Source organism: Mirounga angustirostris, unplaced genomic scaffold (genome assembly GCF_029215605.1).
Source record: "Mirounga angustirostris isolate CCGP_5_RB_7025 unplaced genomic scaffold, mMirAng1.0.hap1 SCAF_1, whole genome shotgun sequence".
Taxonomy (NCBI): domain Eukaryota; kingdom Metazoa; phylum Chordata; class Mammalia; order Carnivora; family Phocidae; genus Mirounga; species Mirounga angustirostris.
In genome coordinates this window covers 156,879,061-156,905,340 of record NW_026991709.1, presented here as the reverse complement: position 1 = coordinate 156,905,340, position 26,280 = coordinate 156,879,061, and the positions used below count along the sequence as shown (strand labels likewise).

General features: G+C 46.1%; 1 protein-coding gene across 6 annotated transcripts in view; it reads left to right on the top strand.

Annotated features, from left to right (window-relative positions):
• ALDH1L1 (aldehyde dehydrogenase 1 family member L1) overlaps positions 1-26,280 on the top strand; it is a 102,888-nt gene that overhangs the window by 29,995 nt on the left and 46,613 nt on the right. For 4 of the 6 annotated variants that reach the window (XM_064590883.1, XM_064590900.1, XM_064590885.1 and 1 more), the window contains 8 exons: positions 3,320-3,471; positions 5,518-5,752; positions 6,624-6,789; positions 8,633-8,734; positions 9,425-9,514; positions 14,423-14,560; positions 16,662-16,787; positions 20,144-20,235. In XM_064590883.1, coding sequence (XP_064446953.1) covers positions 3,345-3,471; positions 5,518-5,752; positions 6,624-6,789; positions 8,633-8,734; positions 9,425-9,514; positions 14,423-14,560; positions 16,662-16,787; positions 20,144-20,235 — 1,076 coding nt within the window. In that variant the 5' untranslated portion in view covers positions 3,320-3,344. Of the gene's footprint in view, positions 1-912; positions 992-3,319; positions 3,472-5,517; positions 5,753-6,623; positions 6,790-8,632; positions 8,735-9,424; positions 9,515-14,422; positions 14,561-16,661; positions 16,788-20,143; positions 20,236-26,280 lie in introns of those variants that run through there. The other 2 variants (XM_064590892.1, XM_064590897.1) reach the window with 2 other exon arrangements.

Sequence of the window (26,280 nt, the reverse complement as noted above, 5' to 3'; positions counted from 1 at the left end):
CAGATTTACCCATATATGGTACTGGAAAAATATCTCTGGACTTCTATGTCATACACAAAAGTCAATTCCAGAAGGATTGCATGCAATGAAATATAAAAAAGCAAAACAATGAATTTTTTTCCTAATATCTCTTTTAAAACTAAGAATTTATTTTTTAGAGTAGTTTTAAGTTCACAGCAAAATTAAGGGGCAGGTACAGAGATTTCTTATATACCCAGTGCCTCTTGCCACACAAAACATCCTCTGTTATCAACTTCCTCCACCAGAGTGATAGATTTGTAATGACTGATGAACCTACACCAATACAGCATCACCCAGAGTCCATAGTTTACATTAGGGTTTACTCTTGGTGTTGTACCTTATATTAAGGGTTTGGACAAAAGCATAATGATATGTATCCATCATTATGGTATCACACAGAGTGCTTTCATTGCCTAAAAATCCTGTGCTCCACCTATTCATCTCTTTCCCTTCTCCCACCCTTAGTAGCCTCTGATTTTTTACTGTCTCCATAGTTTGCCTTTTCCAGAACGTCATATAATTGGAGTCATACATTATGTAGCCTTACAAGATTGACTTCTTTTACTTAGTAATATGTATTTGTTTCCTACATGTCTTTTTATGGCTCGATAGCCATTTATTTTCAGTGCTATTGTCTGAATGTACCACAGTTTATCAATCCATTCACCTACTGGAAGACACCTTGGTTGCTTCCAGGTTTTGGTAATTATGAATAAAGGTGCTATAAACAGCCATGTGCAGGTTTTTGTGTGCATGTAAGTTTTCAACTCCTTTGAGTAAATACCAAAGAATGTGATTGTTGGATCGTATGGTAACAATATGTTTCCTTTTGTAAGAAACTGCCAAAATGTCTTCCAAAGTGACCATGTCATTTTGCATTACCATCAACAGTGTATGAGAGTTCCTGTTGCTCTACATTCTCACCAGCACTTCATATTGTCAGTGTTCCAGATTTTGGTCATTCTAATAGGTGTGTAGTATCCCTTTGTTCTTTTAAGTTGCATTTCCTTGATTACCTATGATGTGGAGCATCTTTTCATATACTTATTTGTCATCTGTATATCTTGTTTGCTGACATGTCTGTTTAGGAATTCAGCCTACATTTTATTCAGGTTTTTTTGTTTTGTAATTGTTGAGTTTTCAGAGGTTTTTTTTGTATATTTTGCATAACAGTCCTTTATCAGTGTGTCTTTTGCAAATGTTTTCTCCCAGTCTGTGAGCTTGCCTCCTCATTCTCTCTTGCAGAATGGAAGCTTTTAATCTTAATGAAGTCCAGCTTATCAATTTTTCTTTCATGAATTGTACTTTGATGTTGTATCTGAAAAGTCACTGCATACACAAGGTCATTAAATTTTCTCCTGTGTTATCTTCTAGGAGTTATAATCTTGCATTTTACATTTAAGTCTGTGATGTATTTTGAGAAAATTTCTGTAAAGGGTGTAATATCTGTGTCTAGATTCACATTTTTGCATGTGGATGTTCAGTTGTTCCAGAGCCATTTGTTAAAAACTATTTTTGCTCTATTTTATTGAGTTTGCTCCTTTGTCCAACAATAAAGACTTTAGGACACAGAGAGGACATCTTCATGAACTGGCATAAGCAACAATTTCATAAATAGATTACAAAACCCACTAACCATAAAGGGAAATTTTGATGAGTATACTGTGTTAAGTTTAAGAACTTGGGTTCATTAAAAAACACCATAAGACAGTGAAAAATCAAGCCACAGAATTGAAGTTATGTTTCATAAATATATGTGACAAAGGATTGATAGTCTAGATTATTAAAAAACAAAATAAAACAAACAAACAAAAAACCCTCTTGCAAATCAGTAAGGAAAAGACCACCTAATAAAAAAAGACAAAAAGCTTAAAGAGGCAGTTCCCATAAACAGATGTTCAAGTGGCCAATAAACATAGAAAAAGGTGCTCAACCTCAATAGTCATCAAGGAATTGCAAATTAAACCCCAATGACATGGCTATATTTCACGTTAGCAAAATAGCTGAAAAGAAAAAGACACAAGGCCTCTATGCCAAGTACATGGGCTTGGAAATAGGTACAACCACTTTGGAAAATGGACAGAATCTGTTAAAGCTGAACATTTTCATGTCTCTGACCCCAAAATTCCACTCCTAGGAATAGAATTTGCCCAACGGAAATTCATATCTATATACAGTAAGAATCGTGTGCCTGAGAATCTTGATAGCATCCCTATCGTAATAGCCTCAAACTGGAAACTACCCAAATGCCCATCAACAGTAGAATGGATGAATAAATGTATTTATTTACATTCACACAGTGAAATACCATGCAGCAATGAGAATGAACACAGTACAACTACATGCAACAATGTGGATAATGTTGAGTGGAAAAAAATCCACAGAACATTACACTGCATGATTCTATTTATATAAATACAAACATACATATATGTGGACTGCTGGAGTATTTCTTTCTCTGAGTGCCGATTACTGGGGTGTGCTTAGTTTGTGAAATTCATTGAAGTATATACCTATAATTCTGCACTTTTCTGTATGTATGAAGCATGCTAATACTACAATAAAATTTTCCAAAAGACATGTATATTTTTACAAATGGATGATTTAAAGAAATGTATCAAGTGAACAATTGGTGTTATAGATATGAGCATGGTAATTGAGTGACCAAACTTTGGAGACATTTGCATGATGTAACTACTCATTATTTCACATATCTTCCCTCTACTTGGCCAGCCCAGTGGCACCCCATTTCATTCCCCCTGGCCCCACCTTCAGTCCTCAGGGCCCATCCACCCAGGCATTCTTTTCTGTGAGGCCGAGATAAACAGGCCCTTAGGTCCAGGCTCCCTTGCTGCTTTCTGGCTCAGGGAAATAAGCCTGATGTGCAGGCTGAAAGCTGTTTGAGGAACACAGCATCTGAGAAAACTGAGGCTTGATGTAACCAGGTCACAGAACTGGTTAGTTACAGAAATATGCTCAAATACATCTCAGAGGTCTTGACTCTCAGTGTTCCATGCCAATTTGGAGGGTTTCAAGGAGGAATCCCTAATTCTATAATCTCTATTCGAATCACCCACTGTGGCATCTAAAATCCCTTCCTTGCAAAACCTTCTCCTCTGGCCCTTTTACAGTAGTGGTTCTCTGCAGAGATCTGATGCTCAGGGAGCCCCAGAGGTGACCCCAAGTGGTTGAGGTGGGCTGGGCAGGCAAGGTGCTGTGCAGTTGTCCACTTGGACTAGGGCCGGCTTCCTGAGGCCAGTGAGCCCTGTCTAACACTATGGTCTTATTCCATCCCCAGATCCTTCTGACCCATCCCTTCTGTCATGAAGATCGCAGTGATTGGGCAGAGCTTGTTTGGCCAGGAAGTTTACTGCCACCTCAGGAAGGAGGGCCATGAGGTCGTGGGCGTGTTCACTGTCCCAGACAAGGATGGGAAGGCGGATCCCCTGGGTGAGTGGATGGCCCAGGAACAGGGAAAGGGGGTGCCCAGGCAGGCAGGTAGCAGTGGGCAATGGGTGGAAGCAGAAGTCTTGCGGTGGTCATGGGCATCCCTGGCTGGAGGCAGGCTTACATGGTTCACCTTGAATCCTGCTCAGGTGCCAACCAGCTTCCCGGCTTTTCTAGAACAAAATAGCGACCCCTTCCCCAACTGATCATAGGATGGAGTTTGTGTCCTGGAGAAGGGCCAGGGAGAAGCCCAGTCTGCCCCCAGGGCCCTGCTGTCTGACCATTCCAGGCTCCTCTGACCCCAGCACCATGCTCTGAAAGGGCTGCTAGATGCGAGACACTGAAGGTCAGTGTTCTCAAATGTGAATGTGCAGGGTATCCCCAACAGTGGGAGTGCCTGTTATGCAAAGTGCTGAGCCCTTCCCTGGGAGTTTCTGTTCAAAAGGATGGGATTGAGTCTAAGAATTTGCATTTCTAACAAGTTCCCAGGTGATGCTGATGCATCTGGCTCTAGGAAGAGCACAGTTTAAGAATCACTGGCCTCTAGGCTGGGAGCCTCAGCAGCACTTCAGGATGCAAGGACCCTCAGCTCAAATGAACCTCCAGGATCACTCAAGTCCTTCTCAGGCCAGATGGATGCAGAATATAAAGCAGGGCTTAAAATGGAAGGCCAGATTGAGAAAGGAGCCTTGTGGGGCTGGCCAAGCACAGGGGCATGGTTCATAGGAATAATGAATCTCCCTAGACTGAGAAGCCCAGCTGACCCCTGGACCCAGCTCCAGGACCACTGCAATGCTAACCAGGCCTCAGTCTTAGACTTGACCCCAGTGTGACCCATGATATAGCCTGACCTCACCACAGCCTGAGCCCTGCCCTCAGCCACTAAGTGACCACTGATACTAGTCTCTGAGCTTAGACCCAGACAGAGCTTAGCTGGGACTTGACCCTGACCTTGGATGTCTTGTGGAAGTGTTTCTTTGATCACAGCATGGACAGCTTTTTCAAGCACAGTGTCCAGTCTGCTCGCTTTGATCCCACCCTCCCTCAATACCCCCGAATGCAGGGCAGAGGCAGAGAGGGCTAGAGAGCAGGTCAGGTCCAGTCAGAGGCCAGTCATCATACTGGCTGTTCTAACAGAGAACCCAGTACAGGGATGTATTTGTTAAGTGCTGCAGAGGGCAGGCAAAAGAGAACTCCAAGCTGTCAGGGTAGTGACTGCCGATGGCAGCTGCCGCCTCTCAGGCTGGGGCAACAGAGGGAAGCTCTAACTCTTACAACTTGGCAGCTTGAGGCTCTAATTCAGACCTGTGAGGACTGAGCATGCTGCCCATAGGTGCTGGTAACTAGGTGGGGTGGGGTGCCTGAAAACTGAGACCCCGACCCTGGAGGGCAGACATAGTGGGAGGAAGGTGTACATTGGGGCTAATTCTGCAGATATTGGGAAAACAGCAAACTAAGTCAGCTGCTACTCTGGGAAGACAATGCTGCCTCTAGGGTGAAGAAGTGAGGTGGGGGATGGGGGACTCTCAGGACAGGAACCTGACCGAAAGGAGTGAGTCCCTGCTCCCTTGCCTTCTTTCCTCTTCTCTTCAACCTTTTAGTCTCCCTCCAGCACCCCTTATCAGCAGTGCTTGGCAGGCAGCTGATGAAACAGGAATGTAGTTTGCAGGGTCCCAGCTGCCATCCCAGAGAGCAGTAGAAGGGTGGAGGACATTAACTTGGGGACAGCATGATGAGGCTGTGGGAGGGGTTGAGGAGAAGAGCTCAGTCTTTGGGGGCCAGACAGGAGTCTGGGCAAGGGGGACTTAGATGTCTTGGAGGTCAGCAGCAGTCCGTCCGTGCGGAGCAGCCCCTGAAACCTTGCCATTGGCCAGTGCTATCCCCTTGGTGCTGTCCCTTCTGCACTGCCCAGTGGAGCCTGTGCAGTGGGGAAGGACAGGCGGGACAGACTGGGAGAGAAGATGCAGGAGTCACTTTGCTGGGAAGGCAGCGGTAGCTGTGGTTGGGTGCATGCAGGGAGGGGCCAGTTTCTCACCTGCTGTCCCACAGGCCTGGAAGCTGAGAAGGATGGAGTGCCAGTGTTCAAGTTCCCCCGCTGGCGGGTAAAAGGACAGGCTCTGCCTGATGTGGTGGCGAAATACCAGGCTTTGGGTGCCGAGCTCAACGTCCTGCCCTTCTGCAGCCAGTTCATCCCCATGGAGGTCATCAGTGCCCCCTGCCACGGCTCCATCATCTACCACCCAAGTCTGCTCCCCCGGCACCGAGGGGCCTCGGCCATCAACTGGTGAGACAGGGCAAAAACACCCCCATCTGTCCAGAAGTCATCCTCCCTTAGCCCAGAGCTTTCCTCTGGGGCTACAGAGCAGGCATCATGCAGGGGCCTGTCCTACGCTGCCAGATGGCATCCACACAGCTGACTGGTGAGGTGTGAGGGGTAATCAAGAGTGCCGGAGAGAACCGGGACAGGCATCATCAAATGCTCTGCGTTCCCCCAGTAAACTGTGAAGTGAGCACTTCAGTGTTCCCATCCTGCAGCAGGGACACTGGGACAGAGGGGGTTAAGGTGTTCACCCAAGGGACCAACCCAGGCCATGTGGCCAGAGGCCTGTTTTAACCCACACCCATTGCCAGTACATGATAGCATCCCACTTGGAAAGGGATAGAGAAGAAGTAAAAGGGCACCTGAACAAGATAGTTTGACATGATAAGCACTCAGGAGACAATAAACGGGATGATGTGACTGATGGGTGGTGCAGTTTAGTTGGGTGATCAGCAAGGAGAGACATCTGAGCTGGGAAAAGAGTGGGTTTGTAGTCAGACTGGGATTCAGGCTCCCTGACCTCTGGTTACATCTCTTCACTTCTCTGGGCCTCAGTTTCCTTATCTGCAAAAGGGGCATACAATGCCTGTGACACCTGTTGGGGTATTATGTCATATCAGGCATATAGGGCTTTTACCACAACACCTAGCATGTGGTTGGTGTCAGTAAATACCCTCTCTTTCCAGGTCTCACCAGAGCAGGTATCGGTCCTCTCAGGGGCGGGGCATGAAGGGGGTTGTTGGAGGGTGACCAGGGGCCACAGGAGCTGCCCCCAGTTTGCCCTTCTCCCTGGTCCTTCCTCCTGGACTCAGGCTTTCATACTTGTGCTCCCCAGGACCCTCATTCATGGAGACAAGAAAGGGGGGTTTACCATCTTCTGGGCAGATGATGGTCTGGACACTGGGGACCTTTTGCTCCAGAAGGAGTGTGAGATCCTCCCGGACGACACCGTGAGCACTCTGTACAACCGCTTCCTCTTCCCTGAAGGCATCAAAGGGATGGTAAGGGCTGGGATCTGGCCATGCCACATGTGGGCCTCCCTATGCTGGTACCCTTTCTAGGCCCAGCCTGCCCCCCCACCCAGGCTGCTCCCCCAGTTCCAGGATTCTGGAGGGAGAGAGCCCTCATGTCAGGGTCTCAAAGAGGCAGGATTAGGACATACAATGTATGGTGTCAGGCGAGACTCTTGCTTACAAGTGACAGAACCCTATTCAAAAAGCTTTATCCAAAAAGGGAACATTTTTGGCCCATTTACTATAGAAGACAAAAGGCAAGGGTGGTGTCAAGCATGGCTGAGTCCAGAGGAATAAGCCATGTCATAGGATTCTGTATCTCTGTCTTCCTACTGATTCTACTTTTCTGTTTGATTAGCTTCATCTTCAGGTGGGCTGCCCTCAAATGGGAGGAAAGGGAGTCACTGGTGGCTCAAGGCTTATACCTCTTGATTCCAAAGGAAGAAAAACTCCTTTTCTCACAGAATTCATGAATGAAAAATCAGAGAGGCCGACTGGTAGTCATGCAGGCTGAGTTGTCTGCAGAGAGAGGTTTCTGTCATCAGAGCAAGACAGACAAAAAGGCCTGAAGTCAGACACAGTTGTGGTTGGCACAGAAGGCAGGCCCCGTGGGGCCTCACCTCCCAGGGACTGCTGTGTCTGTGGGGCTACTGGTGGCGGAGCCAGAAGAGGCCAGCCAGGGTTGGCCAAAGGCAGACACACTGGAGCTTCCCATTGATACCATCAGGAGGCAGGAGGCAGACAGGAGGCCATATCGAAGGGGAGAACAGACCCTGTTTGGAGGTAGCAATAAACATTGCAATGACTGAGAGTGTTCACCACTGCCCCTATGTCAGCCATCCCCTTCCTTCTGCTCCTGCTTCTTGCCAGCCACCTTTTATTTTTCACATTGTGTCAAACAAGATGCCTCTTGTATTCTCTCCCATGGAATCCCCCTACTCACAAAAGTAGTGAACAGAGTAGATTTGCTGGAGATTTGATATGAGAGACAGAGAAGGGGGTTATCGGGCACATCCCACAGGAAACACTAAAAACACCCTTTGGGGCTACGCTGTCCAATATGGCAGCTGCTAGTCATATGCAGCTATTAAATTAATTAAATTGGATTTTAATTAAAAATTGAGTTCCTCAGTCCCACTAGCTACCTTTCACGTCCCCAAGACAGGAACTATGCATGGCCGATGGCCATTGTATTGGAGAGTTCTGACATAGAACATGTCTACCACCACAGAACATTCTGCAGGGCAGTCCTACTTTAGACATTTCTGATGCTCATCACTTCTTGGTTTGGGCGGCTCTGGGGCTCTTCCCCCAGGACCCCTTCAGGATGGGCCCAGGCTCCCTGGCTCTCCTTCTCACTTCCCTGATTCTTTCTTCCACAACCTTCCCCTTTCTTTAACAGAGAAACTGCTTCCTGCTTAATCTCAGACTTCCAAACACATCATGGGGCTCAGGATCCATTGTCCTTAAAAGATAGGGAAGGTTTTAGACAAAAACATGGCAATTTGTGTTTGTTATACCTCTACAGGGCTCTGTAGTTTATATAGTCTTCTAAGATCTCAGAAGGTACAAGATCTTCTATATAATCCTCTAAAACTGTGTGTGGTAGAGAGGGCAGGATTTTGTACTCATTGTTCAGATTGGAGTTAGATTCAGGCTAACTGTACCCATTCCTATGATGGATATTCCTTGGGTGCCCATTGTGTACCAGGTGTGGGGCCAGGCAAGTCTGGTCGGTGTGGGGCTGAGTCCAGGCTCATGGTGAACCCAGGGGCTGGGAGTAAGGGGAGGATAGTAATGCTGGGGATGCCAACTCACCTGGTCTCCCCAGGTGCAGGCTGTGAGGCTGATTGCAGAGGGCAAAGCCCCCAGACTCCCTCAGCCTGAGGAGGGAGCCACCTATGAGGGCATTCAGAAGAAGGAAACAGCCAAGGTGAGTGCAGGGCCCTGCCCACCCTGAAGCTTGCCTGTGCATGGGCTGGGATGCAGAGGGTGTCCCAGGGAAGCTGGGGTTCAGGCTGAATGGCCAAGTTGTAATTGCTTAAGGCCTGAAGAGAGAGCAGCCCAGGCAGGAGACGCATGAGCAAAACTCATGTGGCACCTGGACAGGCAGGGAGCATGGTGTGTTCTGAGTTCTTCTCTGTTCCCTTAGGGAAGAATGGGCAGGGAGGGTCCCCCAGGAGAAGAGCTGGGGTGGGGCAGTGTGTAAAAAAATCAGCCATAGGGCTGGAAGTCTCTAAGATGGGGTATGAGAGGTAATTCAGTTTCTTGGAGCTATTGCAGCCTTGGGGGTCTGGGCGGGACCTATGGGCTGTACCTCTGCTCAGGGCTTATGAGGTGCATAGAGATCTATGTGAGCCCTGCAGGTGAGGAGAAGCTGTCGGGGTGCCTATGGGATGGGCCTGCACTCTGTACTGGGGAGGTTGTGTAAAGCTTTGGCCATCTTAACAGAGTGTTTTCTTCCCTTATCATCCTAAGGTTTATCTTCACCCAGTCAAGGGTCATCAGGGCACAGTTGGGGTGGGAGGTGGCTGGGAGGTGGGGAGTTGAGGGGAGGTGGGGGAATGGCAGGGACCAAGGAGTAAGGAAGAGACTGGCTGAGCACACATGTCTTGCCCCACAGATCAACTGGGAGCAGCCAGCAGAAGCCATTCATAACTGGATCCGAGGGAATGACAAGGTGCCGGGCGCCTGGACAGAGGCCTGTGGGCAGGTATGTTTGTGCATGGCTGGGATTGGGCTAGATGCACTGGTGTGCCCTACTGGCTGTAACTATCAGAATATGTTTGAATTGGTTGGCAAATAGACACTGCCCTGACCCCCAACCCCACCCAAGTGCCCTCAGTCACCTCAGCCCCTCCCCCAGGACCATGAGACCTGTCCACCATCTGGTAGCTGAAGGATAAAGATCCAGGACAGCTCAAGGCCTCCAGGTCCCTGCAGCAACTCTGAGTTCAAGCTATATTTCTTTCTTTTTCTTTTTTTTTTTTAATTTTATTATGTTATGTTAGTTACCACACATCATTAGTTTTTTTTTATTTTTTTATTTTGTGACTATTTTACACTTTCCATGCATTTACTTATTTAATCCCTATGTAACATGTTCTACCATTATCGCTGCTTTGAAATTTTCTTCTCATTACTTTTTTTTTAAATTTTATTATGCTGTGTTAGTCACCATACAATACATCGTTAGTTTTTGATGTAGTGATCCACAATCCATTGTTTTCGTATAACAACCAGTGCTCCATGCAGTACATGCCCTCCTTAATACCCATCACCGGGCTAACCCATTCCCCCTCCCCCCTCCCCTCTAGAACCCTGTTTGTTTCTCAGGTCCATAGTCTCTCATGGTTCATCTCTCCCTCCAATTCCCCCCACCCATTTTTCCCTTCCTTCTCTTAATGTCCTCCATGTTATTCCTTATGTTCCACAAATAAGTGAAACCATATGATAATTGACTTTCTCTGCTTGACTTATTTCACTTAGCATAATCTCCTCTAGTCCCATCCATGTTGATGTAAAAGTTGGGTATTCATCTTTTCTGATGGCTGAGTAATATTCCATTGTATATATGGACCATATCTTCTTTATCCATTCATCTGTTGAAGGGCATCTCGGCTCTTGCCACAGTTTGGCTATTGCGGACATTGCTGCTATGAACATTGGGGTGCATATGGCCCTTCTTTTCACTACATCTGTGTCTTTGGGGTAAATACCCAGTAGTGCAATTGCTGGGTCCTAGGGTAGCTCTATTTTTAACTTTTTGAGGAACCTCCACACTGTTTTCCAAAGTGGCTGTACCAACTTGCATTCCCACCAACAGTGTAAGAGGGTTCCCCTTTCTCCACAACCTCTCCAACATTTGTTGTTTCTTCCCTGTCCATTTTTGCCATTCTAACTGGTGTAAGGTGGTATCTCAGCGTGGTTTTGATTTGGATTTCCCTGATGGCTAATGATGATGAACATTTTTTCATGTGTCTGTTAGCCATTTGTATGTCTTTTTCAGAGAAGTGTCTGTTCATCTCTTCTGCCCACTTTTTGACTTGATTATTTGTTTTTTGGGTGTTGAGTTTGAGAAGTTCTTTATAGATTTTGGATACCAGCCCTTTATCTGTAGTGTCATTTGCAAATATCTTCTCCCATTCTGTGTGTTGCCTCTTTGTTTTGTTGACTGTTTCCTTTGCTGTGCAGAAGCTTTTTATCTTGACGAAGTCCCAAAAGTTCATTTTTGCTTTTGTTTCACTAGCTTTTGGAGATGTATCTTGAAAGAAGTTGCTGTGGCCGATGTCAAAGAGGTTACTGCCTATGTTCTCCTCTAGGATTTTGATGGATTCCTGTCTCACATTGAGGTCTTTCATCCACTTTGAGTTTATCTTTGTGAGTGGTGTTAGAGAATGGTCGAGTTTCATTCTTCTGCATTTGGCTGTCCAATTTTCCCAGCACCATTTATTGAAGAGACTGTCTTTTTTCCATTGCATGTTTTTTCCTGCTTTGTCAAAGATTATTTGACCATAGAGTTGAGGGTCCATATCTGGGTTCTCTATTCTGTTCCATTGGTCTGTATGTCTGTTTTTGTGCCAGTACCATGCTGTCTTGGTGATCACTGCTTTGTAATATAGCTTGAAATCGGGCAATGTGATGCCCCCAGCTTTGTTTTTCTTTTCCAACATCTCCTTGGCAATTCGGGGTCTTTTCTGATTCCATACAAATTTTAGGATTGTTTGTTCCAGCACTTTGAAAAATGTCATTGGAATTTAGATCAGGATGGCATTGAAGGTATAGATTGCTCTGGGTAGCATAGACATTTTAACAATGTTTATTCTTCCGATCCATGAGCATGGAATGTTTTTCCATCTTTTTGTGTCTCCTTCAATTTCTTTCATGAGTGTTTTGTAGTTCCTAGAGTATAGATCCTTTACCTCTTTGGTTAGGTTTATTCTGAGGTATCTTATGGTTTTTGGTGCTACTGTAAATGGAATCGTTTCTCTAATTTCTCTTCCTACAGTTGCGTTGTTAGTGTATAAGAAAGCAACTGATTTTGGGGCACCTGGGTGGCTCAGTTGGTTAAGCGACTGCCTTCGGCTCAGGTCATGATCCTGGAGTCCCTGGATTGAGTCCCGCATCGGGCTCCCTGCTCAGCAAGGAGCCTGCTTCTCCCTCTAACCCTCCCCCCTCTCATGTACTCTCTCTCTCTTAAATAAATAAATAAATCTTTAAAAAAAAAAAGAAAGCAACTGATTTCTGTGCATTGATTTTGTATCCTGCCACATTACTGAATTGCTGGATGAGTTCTAGTAATTTGGGGGTGGAGTCTTTTGGGTTTTCCACATAAAGTATCATGTCGTCTGCGAAAAGAGAGAGTTTGACTTCTTCTTTGCCAATTTGAATACCTTTTATTTCTTTTTGTTGTCTGATTGCTGTTGCTAGGACTTCTAGTACTATGTTGAACAACAGTGGTGAGAGTGGGCACCCTTGACATGTTCCTGATGTTAAGGGAAAGGCTCTCAGCTTTTCCCCATTGAGGATGATATTCGCTGTGGGTTTTTCATAGATGGATTTTATGAGCTTGAGGAATGTTCCCTCTATCCCTATACTCTGGAGAGTTTTAATCAGGAAAGGATGTTGTATTTTTTCAAATGCTTTTTCTGCATCAATTGAGAGGACCCTATGGTTCTTCTCCCTCCTCTTATTAATGTGTTCTATCACATTGATTGATTTGCGAATGTTGAACCACCCTTGCATCCCAGGGATAAATCCCACTTGGTCGTGGTGGATGATCCTTTTAATGTATTGTTGGATCCTATTAGCTAGGATTTTGTTGAGGATTTTGGAATCCATATTCATCAGGGATATCGGTCTGAAATTCTCCTTTTTGATGGGGTCTTTGCCTGGTTTGGGGATTAAGGTAATGCTGGCCTCATAGAATGAGTTTGGAAGTTTTCCTTCTGTTTCTATTTTTGGAAACAGCTTCAGTAGAATAGGTATTATTTCTTCTTTGAATGTTTGGTAGAATTCCCCAGGGAATCCATCAGGCCCTGGACTCTTGTTTTTGGGGAGGTTTTTGATCACTGCTTCAATCTCGTTACTGGTTATTGGCCTATTCAGGTTGTCTATTTCTTCCTGTTTCAGTCTTGGCAGCTTATAGGTTTCCAGGAAGGCCTCCATTTCATCCAGACTGCTCAGTTTACTGGCATATAGTTGTTGATAATAATTTCTAATAATTGTTTCTATTTCCTTGGTGTTAGTTGTGATCTCTCCCCTTTCATTCATAATTTTATTAATTTGGGTCCTTTCTCTCTTCTTTTGTATAAGTCTGGCCAGTGGTTTATCAATCTTATTAATTCTTTCAAAGAACCAACTTCTAGTTTCGTTGATCTGATCTACTGTGTTTCTGGTTTCTAATTCATTGATTTCTGCTCTAATTTTAATTATTTCTCTTCTAATGCGTGGCTTAGGCGCCATTTGTTGCTTTTTCTCTAGTTCTTTAAGGTGTAGAGTTAGTTGGTGAATTTGGGATTTTTCTGTTTTTTTGAGTGAGGCTTGGATGGCTATGTATTTCCCCCTTAGGACTGCCTTTGCAGTATCCCATAGGTTTTGGACTGATGTGTTTTCGTTCTCATTGATTTCCATGAATTGTTTAAGTTCTTCTTTGATTTCTTGGTTGACCCAAACATTCTTGAGCAGAGTGGTCTTTAGCTTTCAAGTGTTTGAATTTCTGCCAATTTTTTTCTTGGGATTGAGTTCCAGTTTTAGAGCATCGTGGTCTGAGAATATGCAGGGAATAATCTCAATCTTTTGGTATTGGTTGAGACCTGATTTGTGACCCAGTATGTGGTCTATTCTGGAGAAAGTTCCATGTGCTCTCGAGAAGAATGAGTATTCTGTTGTTTTAGGGTGGAATGTTCTTCAAGCTATATTTCTTGTAAAATATTTTGAGTCCCACCCCTGGGCTCACAGAGATCCCAAGTCCAGCTCTGACTTTGACTTGGCCCTAGTGGAGAGGGGCAGTATGCTTAGGCCAGGGTTTGGGCAGTGGCATTCTTCAGATGCTGAAGATGGTGAGCCCTGGGGCTCACAGGCTCTTGAGAGGCACTGGGAGTTGTTGGCAGGACTGTGAGTGGGGACCTTCATCTGTTCCCCACAGAGGGCAGTCCTGTCCTCCACAAAGCTTCAGACTGTCCAAACCCCTGACTGCTGTCCAGCTGCCCAGACTCTGTCCAGGAGTCTCTCTCCTGCCCTCATCACCACAAGAGTCTTTGCAAAGTGACCAGTGCTTGGTGGCATCCCCAGGGCACTCTGTGATGCCTTGAGCATATTTTCTCCTGGTGTCTGTCTGCCTGAGATCTGAGGCCAAGGGCCAGTTAATAGGGTCTAAAGGACGTCCAGGGCTTGAGGGCTCCATGAGGCCTCCAAGGCTCCTCCAGGTCTTGTTTGTGCCCCCAGAGGCAGAGTTCTTGGGTTTGCAGTTCTTGCGTTGTGGCTGCCCTGGCCCCCTCCTTCCTCTCCCTGGCCCTGCCTGGCCCCCCTTCATCCCCTTAACCCTGCTCAGACTTGCCTGGGCTGCCAGCAGTGGGAGGTTTTTTCATCCACCATCTTCTGGTTTTCCTGTCCTCAACAGAAGCTGACTTTCTTCAACTCAACGCTGAACACTGCAGGCTTGGTGCCCGAGGGAGAAGATTTGCCCATCCTGGGAGCCCATCGGCCAGGGGTAGTCACCAAAGCGGGACTCATCCTTTTCGGGAATGATGACAGAATGGTAATGGTGCTGCTGTCAGTCACGTGTCTATACTGTAGGCTCCAGGGGCTCAGGTCTGGAATTAGCCCCCCAGGCTGCTCTGGAGAAAATGGGAAAATGAGACTGTAGGCTCTGGGAGTCTGGAAAACCCTATGTTTGTACTTCCCTGTTCTGGGAAGGCTGGCCCCTTCCTTGCTCTTCCTGACCAGGCTCCTCAGCCAGAGCTGGGTGCCCTGTGAGGGTACTGGAATCAGGGAGAGGCCCTGTCCCAGGGGCCCTGAACTTGGAGCCTCATTTTGGTCCAGCAGAGTGTCCAGGTGCCACTGGTTGTGGTCACTGAATCTCTGTGCCTCAGTTTCCTTCTTTCTGAACAGGGACATCACGGTGAAGAACCCCTGAAGCCATGCTGGGCACACTCCATGCCCTGACTCACGTTAGGAGACTCTGCGACTCTGAGTAACAGCTAACATTGATGAAGTGCCTTCTGTGTGCCTGGGCACTATTTTAAAACAATTTATTAAATTTGATTTTCCCAACAACATATAATACATATGAGATATGTATTATACTCATTTTACAGAAAAGAAAACTGAAGCAAAGAGGTTTAAATAACCCTCCTAACATCACCAAATTAGTTTGTGGCAGAGCTGGGATTCAAGCCCTAAAATTCTGGCTCCAAGGCCCACCTCTTCACCACTAATACTTACTCCATCCAGTGGTTGGCAGGTCTGGACCTTAAGATACTGGGGGCAGAGAAGAAGGAGTACAAGGAGGGGTCTCCAAGCACTTTGAGGATTTCAACTAACCCTATGGATGTTGAACCATTGGCTGCATCGGTGTGTATAGGCCAGATGGAGAGTGGAGCAGTTTTGCTGGGGCTTGGTGTGAGCTCACTCTGGGTGCCCACCCTGCTGTGCCCTGCCATTGGAGGGCCTGAGGCTGCCATCAGTGTCTGCAATTTATAGTGATCAGGTGTTTTAGGTATTCATGCTTGATACATGCAGTTGAAATATGCTATCTGTCTTGGGTCAAGTTCCCTAGAAGCAGCATCTGAGATAGGAGTTCTTGTGCATCTAATTTATCGAGGGAGTACTCTTGGAAAATCCCATACAACCTAGGGCTAAGCTGAGGCAGAGGACAATGATAAGCAAAGATATAGGGGTTCTGGAGTCTTCCAGCCTTTATCTCATCCAGTGTGAATTGCATCTGCTGATTATGCCCCTGCATGCTCACATCACTAAGTCCTCAGTTTCTGCTGCCCCTGGGGAAGGGGATTGGCAATGAGGCATAGTCCCTGGGCCTCTCTGTCTGTGGCTGTGTCTATCCAGCAACATCCATGGAGTAGGAAGGTGCAGATGTAGGCTGCTAATGGCTCACCCATGCAGCAGCTGGAGGATGGGGACACCATCCAAGAGGAGCTCTGGATAGGGGGGCACCAACTGCACCTTCCATGATGTCCACAGGACAGCAAAGCAAAGGAAGCAGCCTTGGCAGAGACCCCTGGTTGAAGCATCTTTCAGAAACTTCTAGCTGAGTCTGGCTGGGCTTTAGCTCACAGAAAGCTCCCAAGTATCTCCAAAAGGCAAAAGGGTGGAGATCAGGCAGGGAACCTGGCTCTAGTTATATCAGAGTGGATATAGAGTGTGCCATTCTTAGAAACCACTCTTGTCAAACACAGATGTCCTCGTCTGCTCCTCTTCCCACCTCTAGGCCCCATGGGACATCCAATGACCTTCACCAGATGTTTCCATGGGGTTTCTGGGAGCTGGACTATTGCGGGATTAGTTGTTTTCTTGATTGACTTTCAAAGTCGTGATTGAATTATTTTTGTCTAATAAGTAGGCATTTTTATAGAAATAATAAAATCATTACACTTAAAAAGAAGTGAGAGCTTGGTGGGGGTGGGTGACCGGCAGACATGAGCTCTACCATTCCCTCCGTGTCCCTAGGTTAGCCAGCACGCCCACTCTGAACGTCTCTCTTCCTCATTAATCTTGTGCCTTTCTTGTGGTGAGGGTTGGAGATGAAGTGTGTGGGGTGCCCAGCACAGTGCTCTGTGTGAAATTGCTCTTTTCCCTGAGAGGAGGGCAACCTTAGGTGCTGTGAAACCTTCTTTTTGCAGTTGCTGGTGAAGAACATCCAGCTGGAGGATGGCAAGATGATCCCAGCCTCCCACTTCTTCAAGGGAGTGGACAGCAATGCCCTTGAGCTGACTGAGGAAGAGCTGGTCATGGCAGAGGCTGTGAGGGTAAGAGACCCCTCAGGGATTCTGTCTGATTGTACAGGTTGTGCACTGCACATGTGTTTTTTGACTCATGCTCCCTGGAGTTGGGTATGCACACGCTCTATGGATTTATGTGCTTACCCTAGGCATAGTGATGGTTCTGTCCTGTCTTGGGGTTTTCTGATGTCTCCTTACTCTCTTCTTCTGTCACTGGAGCACTGGGATTTGGCTGGCTGGGTCTGACTTTCCTAAGGACTCCTTGTCAGTGGTGGACAAATGAAGCAAGAAGCCCCTGGGTAGATGACAAAGGCAGGTGCCAAGTCCATGACACTTTGATGAGAATGTGTGCACTGTAACCTTCCAGAAAAGCTCCCTGAGAAGGAGTCTCTTGCACTGTGACCAGCATGGGCATCATAGTCAGGCAGACCTGGGCTCCAGTCCAGCTGCCCTGCATGATGCCAGAGAGCACTTCCCTCTCTGAGACTCAGTCCCTCCAACGACAAGTTGAATCAGTGGTCACCTCCTAGAGTTGTTCCTCGTCCTGCCTGCTCCCCCCACTCATCTCTCTCTCCTTGGGAGACATGGTATCGATGGCATTTAGCCTTATTGAATGGAAGGCGTTAGATGAATTTTCACTCATTCAATCATGTACTCAGTGACTTATTTAAGAAATACATATGGGCTCCTATCAAATACCAGGTGCTAAGTCAGACACTAGGAATATGACAATAAGCAGTGTCCCTGTTGTCATGAAGTGTCCCTTTCCATGGGGAAGAGAGCCAATGAACAGCCAAACATAAACCAGATAATTTCAGACAAAGAGAAGTACCATGAGCGAAATAACAGGGTGATGGAAACAAGGTCCTTGGAGGCCGGAGGACGACTTCAGAAGGAATAATCAAGGCAGGCTCCCCTGGGCAGGAGGAGGGGAGGTGAATGGAGAGAGTTCTGGGGGAAGGAGAGATGTGTTTAGTGAAGGTGGGCCAGTTTGCAGCCACAGTGGTGACCGTGGGTGTTGATGACAAGTGCAGGGGACAGGACTCAGCAAGGGAGGGACATGAGGAGCTGGCCTTGCTCCAGAGGGCACTGAGCACTTCCTTAGTAGAAAGCTAAATATTCTGAATGTCTGTAAAAAAAGGAGAAAAAAAAAAAAAGCCTGTTCATTCAAAACTATTCTTGGAGCCACTGCTCTGGCCCCAGCCCTGTGCCCACTGGGGATTACTGGGCCAGCTGCTGGACAAATTGGCCTTCTGGAGCTTCCAGTTGAGTGGCACTTGGGGTGGGCTAAGGTTGTATGTTAAACCTGAGTCAGAAGCTGCTACAACTGTGTCCTTCATCTGTGCACTGGGAAGAATAAACCCCACACCCATGGGTGTTGTGAGTGGTAGAGGAGAGAACACATATGGAGAGGGTCCACTCAGCAGCACCTATGAGGGCCTCAATAAATGTTGGCAGGGAGCCTAACGGTCATCAAAAGAAGCACATACTTGCAGAGTGTGTACCCGTGTCATGTTCTAAACACTTCAGGAATGGTATTGTGTTTAATTACTGTAATAATTCCATGAAGCAGGTGTTATTATTACCTTCATCTCCCAGCCGAGGAGCTGAGGCCCAAGGCGGGGTCACAGCAGATGAGCACAGGCCTGGGCTTGGAGCCCAGCTGGTGGGGCTGGAGTCCTGGCCTCCACTGCTGTGCTGCTTGCCACATGGCCTCGGTCATCCATAGCATTGTTATCATGACACCTATTGGTCATAGCTGGGCTGGCCCTTTCAGAATGCCTGGAGGCAACTGAGGGGGAGGGGATATAGCCAGGGAGGAGAGGGCAGTGTGGGGTGGTTGTGGCCCTGGTGTTGATAGAGAGAGCCCAGCCTAGTGGCGCTAGCAGGGGTCAGCTGTGTTCTCCATTCAGCAGACCTCACCAAGTGCATGCCATGGGCTGGAGTGGGCCGTGGGCAACAAGCCCAGCCAAACACCCTCCTGAGCCAGGGCTGTGCAGAGCACTGCAGGTGGCACAAATGCCACATTTGCTGAGCTCCTCTGTACACCAAATGCCCTTCCTGCCTCAGGCAAGACATCTCCACAGCCGTTATCAGCCTCTTGCACAGATGAAGAAGTAGGCATTGAGGGGCTGTCTACATCTCCATGGCTTGTCAGGAGCCAAGCTGGGGTCTGAGTGAGGCAGTGCGGCTTTGAGGTGCACTGCCTCTCAGAGGTTCCATATGCATCTTATAAGGGCCAGTGCATCTCGTAGGCATCATAGGATGGTACACCCATATATCAGCAGGTGACTTGTGGCCCCAGGCCACTTGAGTCTGAAGAGGGTAGCCCTTGCCAGCAGAGCAGTCAGTGAAGATTTCAGGGAAGAAGTGACACAGCAGTTGGCCCCAGAGGATGCCCAGGATTTAAACATGAGCTGGGGTTCAGAGAAGGGCATCACTGGTGGGCAAAGACCCAGACGGAGGCCTGAGGGCAGGCAGGAGTCCAGTGGGGATAAGGAGTGGCTCAGCATGGCTGCTGACGGTCACACTGAGGATGGGAAGGGCAAATCACAACACCCTTCCAAGAATGAAAGAGCCAAGGAGAAGTTGGGTTAAGAGTGCCAGGGGGCTGGTCCTAACTGGACCTTCCCACCTCCATCTGGACCAGTGACCAGCCAGGCCTGAAGTTCAGACAGAGTGTGAGGCATCCTCTTCTGTCCTGAGAAGCCCAACTGGGAACTCAGCCAGAGAACAGCCATCCCATCCTGACCCACTGGATGGTCTTAGAATTCTGGATGGTGTTGGCCACTGGCACTGCCCTTTCCATGCTCATCCATGGAGCTGGCTGGTGGGCACTGCTGCCCTCCACAGGCCCCAGGACAGAGGGGCATAGAACCAGCTATCAGTGAGAAGACCCAGGCCTCCTGAGCCCCATCAGTGTGCCTCATTTTTACCCTGAGAACCACCCCCACACTTTGCTTTCCCTTCCACAATGCAACATACCCAAACACCAGTGTCACTCTGGGGACCTCCCTTGGATGACAGCACCCAGGTGAGGCTGGGCATGAAGTGGGCTTGGGAGTAGCTGGTCCACAGCCACGCCCTGAGCTCTCTATGTCTGGTCTTCCTGCTGCCCCTGAACTGGTATGGAGATCCCAAAGAAGTTGGGGTCAAGGTGAGGTGGGCAGGAGGACAGTAGCTGAGCTCCTTGGGCTTCTACTTCCCCAAGGAGGCAATTGCTCCATTACCATGAGGCTCCTGAGAGCAGCAGCGCCTTGGAGTGGGCAGAAAGCCCAGCCTGGCAATAGGTGGTCCAAACACATATCAGGGGCTGCTCTCACCCCAAAGGTGCCTTCTCCCAGCTCCCCTGTGAGCCCTTTCTCATTGCACCTTTTTTTTAGAGTGCCTGGAAACGGATTCTCCCCAGTGTTCTGGAGGTGGAAGACTCCACTGATTTCTTCAAGTCAGGGGCTGCATCAGTGGACGTTGTGAGGTAAGGCCAGGAGTGGAGGGGTCTGGTCCCAGGTGTCTGTGGCTGTGTCACAAACCACACTAAAACTGAGTGGCAGGAAACAATCTCCATTTGTTATGTCTGTGGATCATTTAGATCAGGATCCAGAAAGGACCCATGTGTATAGGCCTTGGGGGATCACCTTGAATGGTGATGGGTCAGTGGACTGGCAGGATCTGGAAGAGCAGGGAAGGGGTATTGTCCTCCAAGGTGGCTTCTCACTGCCGTGTCTGGCCATTGGGCCTGGAGGGCTGGCATCTGCTGAGGTGGCACTGCCGACTAGGCACCTATGTGTTGCAGCCCCAGAGTGGCTGCTCTGGGATTTGGTGGCATTGTAGGTGGTGGCTTATGGCTCTGAGCATGCTGGTGCCAACAAACAAGGCAGATGAAGACCAAGCCTGGAAGGTCACATGACATCACTGCCACTGACCTGATTGTTCTCCGTGGTCACAAGCCTGTCCAGATTCAATGGCAAGAGCTGGGGCACTGAGACCCAGCCCTCAGTGGGAGGAGGATCAAACAATGTGCAGCTCCATCTTAAAACTGCCATAAGCTCCGACATCCCCAGTGAAAGACAAAGTGTATAGGGAAAGGAAATGGGCAGCTAGGGATCACCATAGACTAGGTTAACCATTCTTCAACTTCATATGAATCATCCTGCTTTCCATTTAACAGTGGTAAGTTCTAATCTGTATAAAGGGAAAGATGTGGGATGTAGTAGAACATCTTTGTTTGCAAGCAACCGTAACTTAGTTCAGTCTGGTTTAAACAAAAAAGAACAAAAAAGTCAAAAGGATCATGATAGCTTTCTTAGGCATGGCTGATTACTCCAAAGACTCAAATTATGTCATTAACATTGTCAGTGTCTGTTGCTTCATTTTGGGGCAGGATTTCTCTTCATAGTGACAAGATGGCTGCCCAGTAGCTCTGTTCTAATTTCTTGTGTTATCAGCATTTCCAGTCAAAAGGTGGGTGGTCTCTGACAGTTTCCACATAAGTCCTAGACTTGAATTTGACTGGTTCTGATGGAGTCATGTGCCCCAGTAAGAATCGATTGCTGGCCAGGAGGAGGCATGCTCTGACCTGCCAGAGCTGGGTCACGTGCCCACCTCTGCAGCCAAGGGTTGATAGGACTACATTCAACCCACATCTCTAGAAAGAGAGGAGGAAGTTGTTCCCTTGGAAAGTGTCAATGCTGTTCCCAGAAGAAGGGGAAGTGGGTGTTGTGAAGGCAGAAGCAAAGATGTGTACCACACATGGAGAGAGGTTTCTTGTGCTTCAGGAAGGTGCAAAGGAAATTCTGTGGAGCTCACTTAAGTAGAGAAAAATTCATGTGTGAAATTAAGGAAGTATGTGCTATTGATACAGTGTTCAGAAGAGTGTCAGAAACACTCAACTGAGCTCTGCATTTGGGTTCCTTCAGTAGAGCTGTAGAGTGGGGAGTGCCAATCAGAGGAGTGCACTGATGAGGGAAAGGGATCCAGAGTGACCTAGAATATGTGAAATCTAGTCCCCTGTGAATGCAAGGGAAGACTTACATGTTTCCAAGAACTTTGGGGGAAAAAAACAAGGAGGAGGCTAACATTTGTGCTCTGGGGTGAGCCAAGAATGAAGCTGCTGTCTGACCAAATTGAAAAGTCCACCTGAGCCTGAATTGAGTAACGACAAATTATCCTGATGAGAGGCCTCTCTCCTTTATTTTAATGATATTATAATAAAAAGCTTCATGCAAATAGTAGTTTGAGGAAGAGATCCATGCTGTGTACCTGGAGGAGATTCTGGGGAGGATCTTAAAAGGGGTTAATTCAGAAGAGCAACTATGATCATAAGAATTGGGGATATATATTGTATCAGTTAGTTTTTGCTGTGTAACAAAGCACCTCAAAAGATAGTGGCTTAAAACACCACCATTTTTTAAGCTCATGGTTCTGTGGGTCAACAGTTTGGGCTGGGCTCAGTTGATCTGGGCCAGACTGATGTCAGCTGGGCTCACTTAAGTGTTTGTGGTCAGCTCCCAGGTCAGCTGGGGGCTGGTTGGTCTAGGATGGCCCCGTTAGAGGGCCAGTGCAGGCTTGTTCATATGATGGTGAGAAGGTCCTAGGAGGCAGAGGGTCCAAGAAAGTACATCATATCTGCTGCATTTATTGGCCAAAGCAAGTCATGGAGTTGGCCCAACTTCAAGGAGTAAGGAAATGGACACCACCTTCTAATGGCAGGTGCTCTAAAGGCTGGGACTACAGAAGGGGTGGAGCATTGTAGCCAGTTTTGCAACCTACCACACATTAAAAGGGCTGAAATGGGCCTGTATGCTTGGAAACCTTGGACACTATAGGTCTCTTATATCTCATTCTGATTTATGTGTGTGGTCAGTATGAAGAATAAAATCAGTGTTTGCTTTTTTTTTTTTTTTAATACTGCTCAGAAGAAGAATTTCAGACACCTGAGAAAATGATGTCCTGAGGACAAGCCAGAACTGCCTAGAGCTTCTGAGCTGAGGTCAATTGGAGGATGCAGATAAAACTGATGCTTTTTTTTGTTTTGTGAATACTTAAGAGCATATATCCTTTTGTTTCTATTATGGTAAAAAAACATATGAGATCCACCTTCTTAACAAATTTTTAAATGTACATTCCAGTATTGTTAACTATAAGCACATGGTGTACAACAGATATCCAGAACTTTTTAATCTTTCATGAATGAAATTTTATACCCATTGAACAGCAAATCCCCACCCAGCTCCTGGCAACCATCATTCTACTCTCTGCTTCTATGAGTTTGATTACTTGATATACATTATATGAGTGGAATCATTTAGTATTTGTCCTTCTTTGACTGGCTTATTTCACAGCATAATCAGGTTTAAAAGTGTTGTAGTATGTGACAGGACTTCCTTCTTTTTTAAGGCTGAATAATATCCCATTGTATATCTACACCGCATTTTCTTTATTCATCCATTGGTGGACATTTAGGTTGTTTCTGCCTTTTCTTTATTCATCCATTGGTGGACATTTAGGTTGTTTCTGCCTTTGGCTCTTGTGAATAATGAATATGGGAGTGCACCTATCTCCTGGAGATCCTGATTTCAATTCTTTTGGGTAAATACCCAAAAGTGGGATTGCTGGGTCTTATGGTAGTTCTAATATTTTAAATTATTTATTTATTTAAGTAATCTCTACACCCAATGTGGGCTTCAAACTCATAACCCTGAGATCAAGAGTCATATGCTCCTCTGACTGAGCCAGCCAGGTGCCCTTGGCAGTTCTATTTTTAATGTTTTCAGCAGTATCAACACTGCTGTCCATAGTGGCAGCACCATTTCAGATTCCTACCAACAGTGCACAAGGGTTCCAATTTCTCTTTTAGCACTTAAAAAAAGACCATCCTCATAGTTGTGAGGTGATATCTCATTGTGGTTTTGACATTCATGTCCCTAATGATTGGTGATATTGAGGATCTTTTCATATACCTGTTGGTCATTTGTATATGTCTTTGGAAAAATGTGTATTTAAGTCTTTTGCCCATTTTAAATTGGATTATTTGGGGGGTTTTGCTGTTGAATTGTAGGAGTTCCTTATATATTTTGGATATTAACCCCTCAGATATATTGTTTGCAAATATTTTCTCCCTTCCTATAGATTGCCTTACCACTCTATTGATTGTTTCCTTTGCTGTGCAGAAGATTTTTATTTAATGTAGTTCTACTTGTCTGTTTTTGCTTTTGTTGCCATGATTTTGATATAATACCCAAGAAATCATAACTAAAACCAATTTTATGAAAAATTTCCCTATATTTTCTTCTAGGAGTTTTGTAATTTCAGGTCTTTGATTAAGTCTTTAATACATTTTGAGTTGATTTATTTATTTATTTATTTATTTATTTATTTATTTATTTTTATTTTTTATTCTTATGTTAATCCCCATACATTACATCATTAGTTTTAGATGTAGTGTTCCATGATTCATTGTTTGTGCATAACACCCTGTGCTCTATGCAGAATGTGCCCTCCTCAATACCCACCACCAGGCTAACCCATCCTCCCACCCCCCTCCCCTCTAGAACCCTCAGTTTGTTTTTCAGAGTCCATCGGCTCTCATGGTTCATCTACCCCTCCGATTTCCCCCCCGTCATTCTTCCCCTCCTGCTAACTTCTTCTTCTTCTTTTTTTTTTCTTAACATATATTGCATTATTTGTTTCAGAGGTACAGATCTGAGATTCAACAGTCTTTCACAATTCACAGCGCTTACCAGAGCACATACCCTCCCCAGTGTCTATCACCCAGTCACCCCATCCCTCCCACCCCACCCCCCACTCCAGCAACCCTCAGTTTGTTTCCTGCGATTAAGAATTCCACATATCAGTGAGATCATATGATACATGTCTTTCTCTGTTTGACTTATTTCGCTCAACATAATACCCTCCAGTTCCATCCACATCATTGCAAATGGCAAGATCTCATTCCTTTTGATGGCTGCATAATATTCCACTGTGTATATATACCACATCTTCTTTATCCATTCATCTGTTGATGGACATCTGGGCTCTTTCCACAGTTTGGCTATTGTGGACATTGCTGCTATAAACATCGGGGTGCACGTACCCTTTAGGATACCTACTTTTGTATCTTTGGGGTAAATACCCAGTAGTGCATTGCTGGATCATATGGTAGCTCTATTTTCAACTTTTTGAGGAACCTCCATACTGTTTTCCAGAGTGGCTGCACCAGCTTGCATTCCCACCAACAGTGTAGGAGGGTTCCCCTTTCTCCACATCCCCGCCAACATCTGTCATTTCCTGACTTGTTAATTTTAGCCATTCTGACTGGTGTGAGGTGGTATTTCATTGAGGTTTTGATTTGGATTTCCCTGCTGCTGAGCAATGTTGAGCACTTTTTCATGTGTCTATTGGCCATTTGGATGTCTTCTTTGGAAAAATGTCTGTTCATGTCTTCTGCCCATTTCCTGATTGAGTTATTTGTTCTTTGGGTGTTGAGTTTGATGAGTTCTTTATAGATTTTGGATACTAGCCCTTTATGTGATATGTCATTTGCAAATATCTTCTCCCATTCTGTCGGTTGTCTTTTGGTTTTCTTGACTGTTTCCTTTGCTGTGCAAAAGCTTTTTATCTTGATGAAGTCCCAATAGTTCATTTTTGCCCTTGCTTCCCTTGCCTTTGGCGATGTTTCTAGGAAGAAGTTGCTTCGGCTGAGGTCAAAGAGGTTGCTGTCTGTGTTCTCCTTTAGGATTTTGATGGACTCCTGTCTCACATTGAGGTCTTTCAACCATTTGGAATCTATTTTTGTGTGTGGTGTAAGGAAATGGTCCAGTTTCATTCTTCTGCATGTGGCTGTCCAATTATCCCAACACCATTTGTTGAAGAGACTGTCTTTCTTCCATTGGACATTCTTTCCTGCTTTGTCAAAGATGAGTTGACCATAGAGTTGAGGATTCATTTCTGGGCTCTCTATTCTGTTCCATTTATCTATGTGTCTGTTTTTGTGCCAGTACCATGCTGTCTTGATGATGACAGCTTTGTAATGAGCTGGAAGTCCGGAATTGTGATGCCGCCAGCTTTGCTTTTCTTTTTCAACCTTCCTCTGGCTATGCGGGGTCTTTTCTGGTTCCATACAAATTTTAGGATTATTTGTTCCATTTCTGTGAAAAAAGTTGATGGTATTTTGATGGGGATTGCATTGAATGTGTAGATTGCTCTAGGTAGCATTGACATCTTCACAATATTTGTTCTTCCAATCCATGAGCATGGAACGTTTTTCCATTTCTTTGTGTCTTCCTCAATTTTTTTCATGAGTATTTTATACTTTTCTGAGTACAGATCCTTTGTCTCTTTCGTTAGATTTATTCCTAGGTATCTTATGGTTTTGGGTGCAATTGTAAATGGGACCGACTCCTTAATTTCTCTTTCTTCTGTCTTGTTGTTGGTGTAAGGGATGCCACTGACTTCTGTGCATTGATTTTATATCCTGCCACTTTACTGAATTCCTGTATGAGTTCTAGCAGTTTTGGGGTGG